Below are 13,288 nucleotides of genomic sequence, written 5' to 3'. Positions count from 1 at the left end.
CTTATGAACAGAACCTTAGTGAGTGTTGTAAACATATGTATCCTCTCTACGAGAGTAACCCAAACACTCAAACACAAGTCTCTATAAGACTAAGGTAGCAAACCTTAAAGAGTGTAGAAAATTCCCAATCCTCTCTGTGAGAGTTATATATGCACTTAAGTCAAAGCTCAAGTTTATTATGTATAAAGTCTGAAGATGCTAGGGAAAGAATACTTGTAAAGCCCGGTGGGGCTTGTTAAAGAATACTCACTGAGAGCCTGAAGTGGCTGAAAAAAGGATACTAGCGCTGGTGAGTGAAGCTGGCGGGCCAGGAGTTGGTCAAGAATACTCACTAAGAGCCAGAAGTGGTTGAACAAAGAATACTAGCGTCTGTAAGTGAAGCGGAGGGGCCAGGAGTAGTCAAGAATACTTGGGAAACCAGAAGTGGTTTAAGAATACTAGAGCTGGTGAGTGAAGCTAGCCAACCAGGAGTGGTTGAGAATACTCGTGACCAGGAGTGGTCGATAATACTTGGACCAAGAGTGGTTCTGACCTGGACGGTCCATAATACTCATTGCTAGCCTGAAGAGGCTGATAAGAATATACTAGCGTTGGTGAGTGAAGCCAACAGGCCAGGAGTGGTCGACAATACTTTTGTATTGAATTGCACATTTAGTGGAACCCTTCAGTTGAAGGAGACTGGACATAGCTCAGTTGAGTGAACCAGTATAAAAACGCTTGCACCAATTACTTATATTTCAGACGAAAATTTCACTTGGCTATTAAATCATTTTATGAAATTTTGTTTAGCGTTTATTCTTCATTGAAACCAATTTTTAGACACAAACGCAAACCTTTCTCAGCCTATTTATCAAACTAAAAGTTTCATCTACTACTTATTCCCAAAAGGCAACTACTCTTAAATGGAAGATGCACACTTTTAAATTTTCATTTTAAGAAACATCTTTCCAAAGCAGACGACAAAACTCTTAGACGCAAACACCTTGAGCTGAGCAAATCTTGCATAATCATCCAACATTTTTTAAATAAAAAAAAACTTGTTAGACGAATCAAACTACCTATTGCGAAAAATTTCTATAGATTCTCCTTGTTCACCCACATACACATATTCAACCCCCCTTCTATGTATTTTCATGTCTAACTTCAAGTGGTATTGTTAGATTGATTGACATAAAAACTACAAAAAAATAATTATACAAAGAAAAAATTAACTTTATAAAGACATAATAAAAGGTCATAAAGTGAGTCAATTAATTTGTATACTTTGCTGGTGTGAATAGAATAATTGATAATACTTTCATTGAGATGAATAGTTTTGAAGTACTTGTGCCAACATAATATTAGATCAAATTATAAGATAAATAAATAAAAAGAACAACACAATCACAATCGAACAAATTACATAACAACAAGCTAGATTTATGATGTCTATGTCCACCAGTTCCACACTTTGGAGGTTATCGGTTCCTTGTTGGGTTTCGACGACCAATGCGTGGTTGTTTTGGTTCAAGTTGGTCTTGATCGTGCTTTATTTGAGCATTATCAGTAGTATGATTCAACGAAGCACTTCCATCGACCTTAGAGTGAAAGGAAGAAAATAAAGGAAAATTTATACTTTGGATGTAATCATATGTGTTTTATGGTGTGTGTACGTCGATGCCAAATAGATAGCTCATGAAGTCCTACGTGGGGCTTCTTGTTGATGTTGGGGTGTACATGAATTGGTCATGTTGCATATGAATTGGTGGATTCATTAAATATAACTGGGTATATTGTTCCACATTATAAGGTGGGTGGTTATCTCCAACCATTGGGGTATGTGATGGTGTTGGATAATGTTGTTGAAATCCTATATTTGTTGGGAGTTGTGCATTTGAAGTGGATGCACCAGATGTAGAATATTGGCTAGAAAGAAATAATTTAGAATTTGCACAAAACCTTTGCAAATACTCAGTAGTGTGTTGGAGAGGCCCTTGAAATGGTTGGCCAAAAACATGTTTGCGTCTGTCTTTCCATATGGAAATCCAATCAGCATGTTATTTAACTCAGTTCGTGTCGCTATGTCCTCTCATGTCTACTTCATGCATTTTGTCAAGATTATGTGCTTCATTGGAAATCGATTGCCACAAACCAAATTGCAGTTAGACTCTATACTTTGATGCTAGGCTACAACTACAAATGTAGTTAAAACAACGCAAGAAGTCCATATTTTGGAATCTTTGTAAGCATGTTTTGGCAATGTGGACTCAAATTCCCTATATGGTATTCAGTAAAACTGAAAAAAGAAAAGGTTTAGGCTATAAATTAATTGAATAAAAGAGAGTATGTTTGAGACAAGTTGACATTGTATTACCTTGTTATGATTCATGTTGTCATATCTTAATTTATAGCCAAGTAAATCTCCATGGGACGTGCTTGTAAATCTTAGCCATCTTCCTGTCCATCTAAAAAAATTGTACATTGATTAAAATTTAGCTAGAATGTACTTGTTCAATGTATTAATGTGGTATATAAGTTAATTCATACCTCAATGCAAAGGAATATGTAATTTCCTGTTCGACTCTTGGTTGGATGAAGGACATGCGATAAATTGCCCTACACATTTCTCTGTACAAATGTGCTAAACAAGCAGAACCCTAACTATATTGTCTTGCACATTCTAAGTTAACCAACAGTGGTAAATATATTAAGTAAAGTCTGTTACCTGATTTGTCTAGCATAATAACGCCACCAATCAACCCTAAAATATATGCCTTACAATGTTGGTGCAATTGTTGTTCAGTAGTTTTAGCTGGTAGTGCAATCATATGATCTCTTAACCAGTTTAATTTTATTGTCGACCCAATTAGAGCTTCCCCTTTTGGAGGTACTAAGCCTAACAACTCATAACACAATTCTTCCCAATCTGTTGACCTTCAAACCTAGTTGTAGTGCAACATCTTCCAAAGTGATCGTGCACTCACCAATTGGGAGGTGGAAAGTATGTGTCTCTAGTCTCCACCTAAGATGTCATCAATTGCTTTGTCCTAGAGTATTAGGAATCAAATGGTGTCATTGTCTTTGTCATAAAGCGTCAAGAATCCAATGACTTTACGTAGGGTGTCATTGTCTTTGTCCTAGAGAGTAAGGAATCAAATGCTTTATGCAGGGTTTCATTATCTTTGTCCTAGAGCATTAGGAATCAATTTTTTTACATAGGGTATCATTGTCTTTGTCCCAAAGTGTCAAGAATCAAATGCTTTATGCATGGTGTCATTGTCTTTGTCTTAGAGCGTAAGGAATTCAATGACTTTATGCAAGGTGTCATTAATTGCTTTGTCTTAAAACGTCAGAAATCGAATGCTTTACGTAGGGTGTCATTGCCTTTGTCACAGAGCGTCAGGAATCCAATGAATTTATGTAGGTTGTCATCAATTGCTTTGTCTAAAGCGTCAGGAATCTAATGCTTTACGTTTGTCCACACTAGCTGAGAAGCATCTTGCTTTACTTCTATATAATATTTTGTAACAAAGGCTAAAATGCGTCAGATTGAAACATCACATCAATGGAGTCGTTAATTGTTCCGACTACTATTTATTATGATGGACAAATTTTCTCCACTCAGTATGGAGCTACATTTGTTAGCAATGAGGTTTAAACCTTATTGGTAAGTAACACGATGACTTATCAACAACTTAAGGAGGCTATTAATAATAACTTTAATCTTCTTCATGGAAAAGTGGTCACAAACATCCACGGCCGATACCCAATTTCATGTATTGGTGGTATATATCAATATAGAGCGTGTTGTCTTAGGGATGATGAAGATGTACAGTGTTGTTTTCATTGTTCACAGAACTGCATGACCTAATAAGTCTCAAATTGTTTGCTATGACGACCTATATTGGATTCTTGCATGGGATGGATGTGATTGAAAGATACCTTGACCAAGCAATGAAGTTGGACAACTAATGTTCTATGGTTATGTCATATGTTCTTCGTTTACTATGTTTCAGGTTTGTTTTAAGTTGTTTGTATTAAAGTTATTTTCATTTTTAATGATGTAACCATTATAATTATTGTAGTTAATATATTATGTCATTGACTAAGAGTGTCATTGATTTATGCAACGTATCATTGATTCATATGTGTAAGGAATCTAATGCCTTTAGTCACGAGTTTCATTGATTAATAGTGTCATTGATTTACGCGCATTAGGAATCCAATGCCTTTAGTCATGAGTGTAATTAATTAAGAGTATCATTGATTCAAAGTGTCATTGATTCATGCGCATCAGGAATCTAATACCTTTATTCACGAGTGTCATTGATTTAAAGTGTCATTGATTCATGCGCGTTAGGAATGTAATGCCTTTAGTCATGAGTGTCATTGATTCAGAGTGTCATTGATTTATGCACGTTAGGAATTCAATGCCTTTAGTCATAAGTGTAATTGATTAAAAGTGTCATTGATCCAGAGTGTCATTAATTTACGTGCGCCAGGAATCCAATGCCTTTAGTCATGAGTTCATTGATTAAGAGTTTCATTGATTCAAAGTGTCATCGATTCATGTGCATTAGGAATCTAATGCCTTTAGTCATGAGTTTCATTGATTCATGGCATTAGAAATCTAATGCCTCTAGTCAACAGTGTCATTGATTCATGCGCATCAAAAATCTAATGCCTCTAGTCATGAGTGTCATTGATTCATGTGCATCAGGAATCTAATGCCTTTAGTCATGATTGTCATTGATTAACAGTGTCATTGATTTATGCGCGTTAGGAATCCAATGCCTTTAGTCATGAATGTCATTGATTAAGAGTGTTATTGGTTTACGCACGTTACGAATCCAATGCCTTTAGTCATAAGTGTCATTAATTAAGAGTGTCATTGATTTACACACGTCAGGAATCCAATGCCTTTAGTCATGAGTGTCATTGATTAAGAGTGTCGTTGATTTACATGCGTCAGAAATCCAATGCCTTCAGTCATGAATGTCATTGATTAAGAGTGTCACTAATTTACGTGTGTCAGGAATCCAATGCCTTTAGTCATGAGTGTCATTAATTCGTGAAAATGATTGAACCATATCTCCACCTTCTATTTAAATGAGAGCATTCTTGGTTTCAAATCCAGAGTGCAATTGAGCCAAGTATTCTTGTTTTCAAATCCAAATATACAAACCCTTTGTCTACTACAATGTCTTTCTCTTCTTTTCGTGTGTTGGTGTTCTATAATGGTGAGGTTATTCAAACAAACGAAAGGGACACTTTTGTACCCTTTAACCCAATGTTTTTCTCAATTAATCCACGTATCACACTTGATGCGTTGAAAAACCAAATCCAAAGAAGAATCAAGTTACCACAACGTTATTTAGTTGATCAACTTTACTTCCGATATCCACAAGTGGTAGGCAGAGGAATGCTTCATTACCAAGTTGTCAAACTTATCTACGATGAAGATGTTCATGACATGATTCAACTGATTCAGAGCTATAAAGTTCTTACTTATGCTGAAATGTATGTGAATCTCACACAAATAAATGATAGTCCTTCACCTTCCTTTCAAAACCAACCTTCATTAGATTATTCCAACAATCAATAGAACACTATTTTCAGCTACACACAAGTTCTTTCACCCACCTGCTTTCTACCCTTTTTCAAAGCAACTATGACTCACCATACCTAAACGAGCAATTACCACATGGATCCTTTACCAACCTCCTTACATTTGGAGTCATAGAAGAAAAACAAGGCATTGGCGACCTATTTGAGTCTGGATTTCTAGAAGAAGAAGTTTGTGGTAGCCTACTTGAGATTAGATTTCCAAAAGAAGAAGTCAATCCTTTTAGTGAGGACGAAGATGATGCAATACTCCAATAAGAGGATGGACAAGATGAAGAAGATCTTGTTCAACAACAACCTTAGTACGTAGGCACTTTGATGGAACAAGCATGAAGAAGTGGAAGATTATTCTTCTCCTTGCTTCCTCCAAGTCCACACAATCTTCTTTGAGGCTCCAATGGACTCTAATAACTTCAAATGACAAGAAGAATGAGGCTGGAATAGTGGTGAATCCATCTCCTTCTTGAAGGAGATTGAAGCTCCAAAGCACAAAGGAAGGATTCCTTTGTGAAGGTGCTTAAGGAGGGAAATATCCCTTTGGCTCTAAGTGACTCTTTGAGAGAATTTGCTCAATGGAAATTCTTATTCATCAAAAAGTGGTCAGCTACATGTCCAAAAGGTATTTATAGGGTATAGAAGCTTGTGAGAGAACCTAAGCCTAACTAAGGTTTAAAGGAAACCATGGTATGGTTACCTTAAACCTTAGCCGCTCAAATTTGAATTTGAAATTCAAATTTGGGTGACTTGGCTGGTTACACAAACTTGCATGCCCTCATATGAACCGTGTGCTCATTGAAATGTAATTTAGACAACATTTGATTTGGATTTGAGGCATGTAGATGGCACCTAGTTGTGACCTATCTTACATGCTTTAAATGCAAATGAAATGTAACCTTAAATTACATTTTAATCAACATTAGGTTCATTCTACCTTAAAATTAACCTAACTATTTGACCTAAAATACAAGGTCAAAAATAAACTATACAATAATTTCTAAAATAAAAAGACAAAGAAAATAAGATCAATATTGGCTATATAAACCCTATGGTCAAAAAACCCAAAAGGCACACTGAATATAAAGAAATAGACCTATTCTATGTACATGTTTTACTAGGCCTCAAGATATGGTGGCCCATAAGAAGAGTAGCTTAGGCCTAGAAAGCCCACTATCCTCCAAGCTAGCTAGTCCCTCATGTATACTCCTGGCCATAGCTCTAGTAATTGGGCCTTTGGCCCATGGTCTTCCATCACACATCTTCAACCACATTCAATTTTCTAGCACACATGCACAATGTTGATCTACAAACAGATTTCACTAACCTTGAGTATAAACATGCACTTAACCATGTTGACGTTGAATACACTCTTGACACCCTCTTTCGGGGTGACTTTCAACACAAAGGAGGAAGTCAAACATGTTTTAAATGAGTACCATGTCAAAAAAGGCTTGTATTACAGGATCAAGAAATTGTTTCCAACATTAATTGTTGCACGATGTGTTAACAATGAATGTGGTTGGAGGTGCAAAGTGGCTTTCATAAACAGAAGCCAAAAATTGGAGGTTCATAGGCTAACAGATGAACATTCTTGTTCATCCCCAGTGATCTCACAAGATCATGTCAACCTTAGCTATGTATATATAAGCAAAAGTATTCTTCCATTGGTGGAGACTGATCCATCAATTTCAATTCCAACAATAATAGCACACATCAAAAGTGTGGAAGGTTACACAATGTTGTACCGGAAAGGATGGATGGCAAAGCAAAAGGCAATTGAAGACTTACATGGCAATTGGGAACAATCATGCCATGATTTACCCAAGTTGTTAAATGTTATGAAAATATTTCTTAATAGATTTATTGTTCAGAAGAAGACAAGACCACTATACAACCAACAAGGTGAAATTGTTCAAGTTGATGGCACATTCTTGTATGGAAAATACAAAGGAACTCTCCTTGTGGTCATGGCATAAGATGGCAACAACAAAATATTTCCAATTGCCTTTGCCATTGTAGAGGGTGAAACAGTAGATGCATGATATTTCTTTCTACATTACCTAAAAAGACATATTTACCCTTAAGATGGCCTTTGCTTAATCTTTGACAGGCACGAGTCTATAAAAAATGCCTACTCTAGACAAGGCAGTGGTTGGACATCGAAGAACTTAATGCACGTGTTTTGCATTCACCACATTGCCCAAAACCTCATGAGGCATTTCAAGAATGCAGAAAAAAAAATAATCATCAACATGGGTATGTAGTTCTTTTTTTTTTATATTTCTTTTTTTTATCAATTAAATATTTATTCGTATTTGTTTTACTATATTTCAACAATAATAAATTGATAATTTATTGCTCTTCAAAATTCACAGCTTATGGAATGATTGAGCCTATATTCAATTACTACTTTAAAATATTGAGAAGCGAACCAGAAACTGAAAGTGTAATTGATTGGATCAACACTATTCCTAGAGAACAATGAACTCTTGCATAGGACGGTGGCCGATGATAGGGACACATGACTACCAACTTGGTAGAGACAATAAATTTCATTCTTAGGAAAACAATAAATTTGCTAATATCTGCAATATTTATCATGTCGACTTATAAGAGATAAGAGATGTAATTTATTATTCATCCAAAGAGGAGAGGAAGTCGATGCTAAACTCAGAGCTAGTCAAGTATATACAAAAATAATAAATAGGGCCATGAAAGATGCATAATCCAAGGCATATAGTCATCATGTCCTCGAGTTTGATCGTTGCAGTACATATTTTCTAGTGCAAGAGACCATTAACCTAAGGGAAGGATGACCAACTGGATCTTTGACAGTTAGACTAAATGAGCAATGGTGTGATTGTGGCAAATTTTAGAAGTTACACATGTCATGCTCACATGTTCTTACTGCATGTAAGCATGTTCACCACCATTACACATCTTACATACATCCGATATACACATTAGAATATGTTTCTAATGTGTATAATGGATTATTTGGTGAACTACCCAACGAATCTTATTGGTCGGAGTGTGACGAATCGCAAATCATACCAAATTTGCAAAAAATAAAAATAAAAAAGGTCATCCGAAATCATCTCGAATACGCACTGAAATGTATATAGTTGAACTAAGACAACCAAAAGGATGTTCTCTGTGCATGAATGTAGGACATTCTAAGAAAAAATATCCTTATCGTCAAGGGAATTACAGTCAACAAGTTTAAATGGACGATTTTTCACAATTTATATCTCAATTTTGGTTATTTTGTTGTGTCTTTCACAAATATCATGTTGTGTAATTTTAATTTGTCTTTTCATACCAACATTTTTTTATTATTTTTAATTCCAATTTTAATATTATATTATAAAAAATATTACAATTTTTTAATAACAAATCTAATTATCTATAATTATTAATGCAAAATAAATGTATTAAATAAATTATACATATTTACAAATATAAAAAATTGATTATTAAATTACATTATTCAATTTTCTATATTTTTAAAATTTTATTTAATATAATTTTAAAATTTTAAATATAATTATACTATTATATATATTAAAAATATTAAATTTAAATAATAAAAATAATATTTAAATTATGAATTTTTAAATTAAATAAAAATCAATTTTTAAATTTTAAAAAAATAAAAATAAAAAATAATATTTCAGTTGTGAAATCAACCGATTTGTCACTGAACTTTTAAAAAAAAAATAGAGTAAAAGTTGAGAAATTGGTTTTTCCCTAATCGATTTCTCAATGGACGCAGGGAAAATGGGTTATTTCTATAAATAATAGTGGGCCCAAATTATTTAAAAAATAAAAAGAATATATATTAAAAAAAAAAAGTCTAATCTTTGTGGGTGTATCAATTGGCAAGAGTATAGAATTAAAAATGAGAGAAAGATAAAGACAAAGGCGTGCCACATATCCGTTTCCCATATTTACAAATTAGAAGAAACAATAAAATAAAGGTCTTATAAAGAGTAAACGCAACGACGCTGCTACTGCTAGGGTTTCGTTTTTCTCCTCTCTCCACCGCTTCCTTTCAGATCTCTCTCTTTCTCTTCTTCTCTTCCCAAGGTACAGGCCTTCGTTTTTCTCTTTTCTCTTCTCTTCTTTCTCCTCTTCAAACCCTAAAACGTTTTCCCCCTTTTCAAATTCCCCTTCCAACCCTAATACTTTTCCCCCATTTTCGCCTTTCCTCTGCAATTTCACCGCTTGAAATTGATTTAACACAATTTGTCGCCATTTTTCAGGTTCTTTCGAAAAGATGTCTCGCGTGTATGTTGGTAACTTGGATTCGCGAGTCACCGAGAGGGATCTCGAGGACGAATTCCGTGTTTTCGGGGTTATACGAAGGTAACAGAAGACGATTTAATTTATTATTTTCTCAATTTTGTGTTTGACACTTGAATTTCTCAGCTTTCATTACGGTGTAATTTTAATTTTGTTTTGGTATTTAGGGTTGTTTCGGAAGAAAAATTTGACTTTTGTGTTGCGTGTGCAGTGTTTGGGTTGCGCGGAGACCACCAGGTTATGCTTTTATTGACTTTGATGACCGGAGAGACGCGCAGGATGCAATTCGTGAATTGGATGGTATGTTTTGAAGGGATATTACAGTCGGAATGTAATAGAATCAAAATTGAAATTAAGATGTGCATATATACATTTATTTACCTCATTCTTCTTATCTGCTAATGTATTATTGTTTTTCCCCCCTGTTTTTTCCGGTTGATATGTTGAAGGGTTTTCCTCAACTAGCTAGTTAACTCTTCTTTTTGGCCTACTATGGGGCAAGCAGATGCTGCTCTCTCTTTCTTCTACTTCTGCCTTGGCATGCAGTAATGGTTTTTTCGTTGTGTCTTCGTCAAAGTCTGCTGATTTGTACAGTTTGACTACTACTACTTCTACTACTGCATGTAAAGAGATTTAAGAATGTGAACACAGAGGATTTGCACTGCTATCGCCAGCTACACTTCTGTTGCATAATGGGTTTGTTTTATGAGATGTGTGCTTCTACACTTAACCTATGGGGACCATGTGAGTGCTGCCTGTGTGCTGTATATGATCCCTGTGGGCAATTTATGTGCTCCCATAAGTTGTTATCGACCAATGAACTTCTGAAAATATTATGGTAACACAATTATTGTCTTTACTGAATGAAGAACTTTTCCTCGTTATGCCTTATGATAATACTGTATTCTCGTGGATTATGATGTGTTTTAGTTTTCTTGTGGTAATTGTCTTCCTTCCACTTGAAATTGAAACCATCAAAAGGATTTGTTGAAAATGTGGTTGTTGATACAGCTCAGTAATGTGGTTTGACCCAGATAGCAAACCCGGCCTAGTGTATCAAGGTTTGGTTGTTGTTGTAGAATTATTTTGTTTGCACTTATTTCAAGTGCATATTATCTGTATTTTTGTTTAAACAATTGATGAACATATCTAATTGTAAATTTGTTATTACAAATTAATTTATGCTTCTGTAAAACTTTTCATGTTAACTCTTAATCTTTACTGAGATGATCAGCCTAAAGGTTAATGTGTTTGCAGGGCTGTGGTTCAGCGCTGCCAATATTGCCAATATTTTTCTGTTTAATACCTGTCTGTGTTTGGCAATGTGGTGCATTTTTGGTGGAAGTTGTTTCATATTTTTTTTAAGCTTTAAAGTATCAACCATATTAACTGTTTTCATTTTATCTAATAAATGTAGTTACATAGGCGGATTACAAGTATTTTTTTTTTCACTTTTTTATTTATTGGGCCTTTTCATTTCTATTCTATGGAGCAGGCAAGAATGGTTGGAGGGTTGAGCTTTCCCACAATTCTAGAGGTGGAGGTGGTGGCCGAGGTCGCTCTGGCGGTTCTGATTTGAAATGTTATGAGTGTGGTGAACCTGGTCATTTTGCTCGTGAATGTCGCTTGCGTGGTGGTTCTGGAAGACGCCGTAGCCGTAGTCCACCCCGATTTCGTAGGAGCCCAAGTTATGGGCGAAGGTGAGATCGCTTTCTTATATTTTCCTTTTATCCCATGCGCAGCTGTATGGGTGCTTGTAGTTTCCTGGGGAATATATTTATATTGTATTTTTCTTTAGTGATCATGTTGTGAAAATTGTTTGGTGATCCGCATGCTTTCGAAACCATGTTATGTGGCTATAATTTGTTTTGAAATTTAACTTTTCTTAAAATGTTATTTGTTACAATGTTATTTTTAGAAATTTTAGTTATTCTTTATGACAAAATATACCCGTATCCTTTCTTAGTTAAAGGGTTGGGTGTGTTTGTATGTTGTGATAATAATTTGGCCTTATACATCTTTGTTTATTTCTCACCTTTCATTGTTATGGCTAGGAGTTATAGTCCTCGTGGGCGATCCCCTAGGCGCCGCAGTTTGTCACCTCGTGGACGTAGCTACAGCAGGTCACCTCCTTATCGTGGGCGAGAGGAGGTTCCATATGCTAATGGGTAGGTTTCTTCTGTCTGGAAGTATGTCTGCCTCCTTAAATTGTATTATTTGGTCAAGAATTTTTTTTTTATGAAAGTTACTTTATCACATTGTGGTTGACCTGTTTTTTCAATATGCATTTTGTTCTATTTGAAGATGTAAAATGTTTAACTATGTTAATTTGTATTTTTGAAAAGATTATTTTTCTCAAAAGTTGAGTCTAGTTAGTGATGAAGGAAATATTGTTTTTAACTTGTAACTTATAAGTGGCAAAAGCATATCATCTTGCTTTGGATCCCATCCCCACCTTTCTAAGTATCTGATCAACATACTCTCCCCCTTGGTCTTTCTTGACACTACTTTTTGTGGCACATTTAAATATCTTTGTTTGACCAAGGAAGAATGACAATAAATATGATGACTGGAGTATGTAGGATCTGTATTCTTTTATTTTGTCTTTTTAAAAGGTAGCCTACAATGCCATGTGTTCTTTTTGCTTGAGTTGATAAATTATTAATTGTGCTATCAATATTTGGCGTTGTGCGTTTGTACTGACATGTGATGCTTCTTAATAATATGCAGAAATGGCATTAGGGAACGACGCAGAAGCAGAAGTTGATTTGGAGAGTTGGTAATTGTGATTGTTAAGAGAATAGTGAGATTTTGTTAATGTAGTGGTGCTTAGACTGAAGTATGAGTATGTTTTGTTGGGCAAGGCCCTAAGTTTTTACTCTTGGATTGGATTAGTTTCTTTGTCTCAGATTGTGTTGAATTTACTAGCAGAATATTTGTAGTTTCATTGCAGGTAATGAATTCTTTAAGGTCTTTGCTACTAGTTTGTTAAAGACTTAAAAGTGTTCCAGATCTTTATACACTACAGTTTATGATTTTCTTCACTGTTGAGATTTCTCCTGGTACTGCTTCATTGGTTTTGTGCTTCTTCAAGCACTGGGATGTAGTCCCTGGCTACCCTTCTCTGGATTTTCAAAATGGTTGAGGGTTGGGCTGGCTAAATATGCTCTTCAATTTCATCAACTTTCCTGTGATGTGCGAGCCACAAATTCTATTGGCGTTTATTTTTTTTTATTAACTTGTATGGGGTTGACGACCTGTATCAGATACTTCTAGCAGGTACTTATATCTGTTTTCTACAGGTATTTGACTTGAGGTTTTCCATGACATGTGATTTTTAAATATAGGTCATAAGGAAAGGGAAAATTTTGTTAATAGATAA

The 13,288-nt window shown here is 35.1% G+C and overlaps 1 protein-coding gene across 2 annotated transcripts; it reads left to right on the top strand.

The window, feature by feature from the left end:
- The first annotated feature begins 9,531 nt into the window (after positions 1–9,531).
- On the top strand, positions 9,532–12,950 carry RSZ22 (serine/arginine-rich 22). Of its 2 annotated transcripts, none has more exons than XM_020350222.3 (6): positions 9,532–9,690; positions 9,867–9,969; positions 10,118–10,206; positions 11,402–11,606; positions 11,970–12,074; positions 12,637–12,950. In XM_020350222.3, the coding sequence occupies exons 2-6, from the start codon at positions 9,881–9,883 to the stop codon at positions 12,671–12,673; spliced, it is 525 nt and encodes a 174-aa protein (XP_020205811.1). In that variant the 5' UTR covers positions 9,532–9,690; positions 9,867–9,880; the 3' UTR covers positions 12,674–12,950. The 2 variants fall into 2 exon arrangements, with proteins under 2 accessions (XP_020205811.1, XP_020205805.1); XM_020350216.3 differs by having other exon boundaries at positions 9,533–9,690; positions 11,961–12,074.
- Positions 12,951–13,288: the final 338 nt, after the last annotated feature.

Source organism: Cajanus cajan, chromosome 9, assembly GCF_000230855.2.
Source record: "Cajanus cajan strain Asha chromosome 9, NIPB_CcT2T_4, whole genome shotgun sequence".
In the NCBI taxonomy this organism is placed as follows: Eukaryota; Viridiplantae; Streptophyta; class Magnoliopsida; order Fabales; family Fabaceae; genus Cajanus; species Cajanus cajan.
Note: the sequence above shows the minus strand (reverse complement) of the source record. Positions and strands in the feature narration are given on the sequence as shown.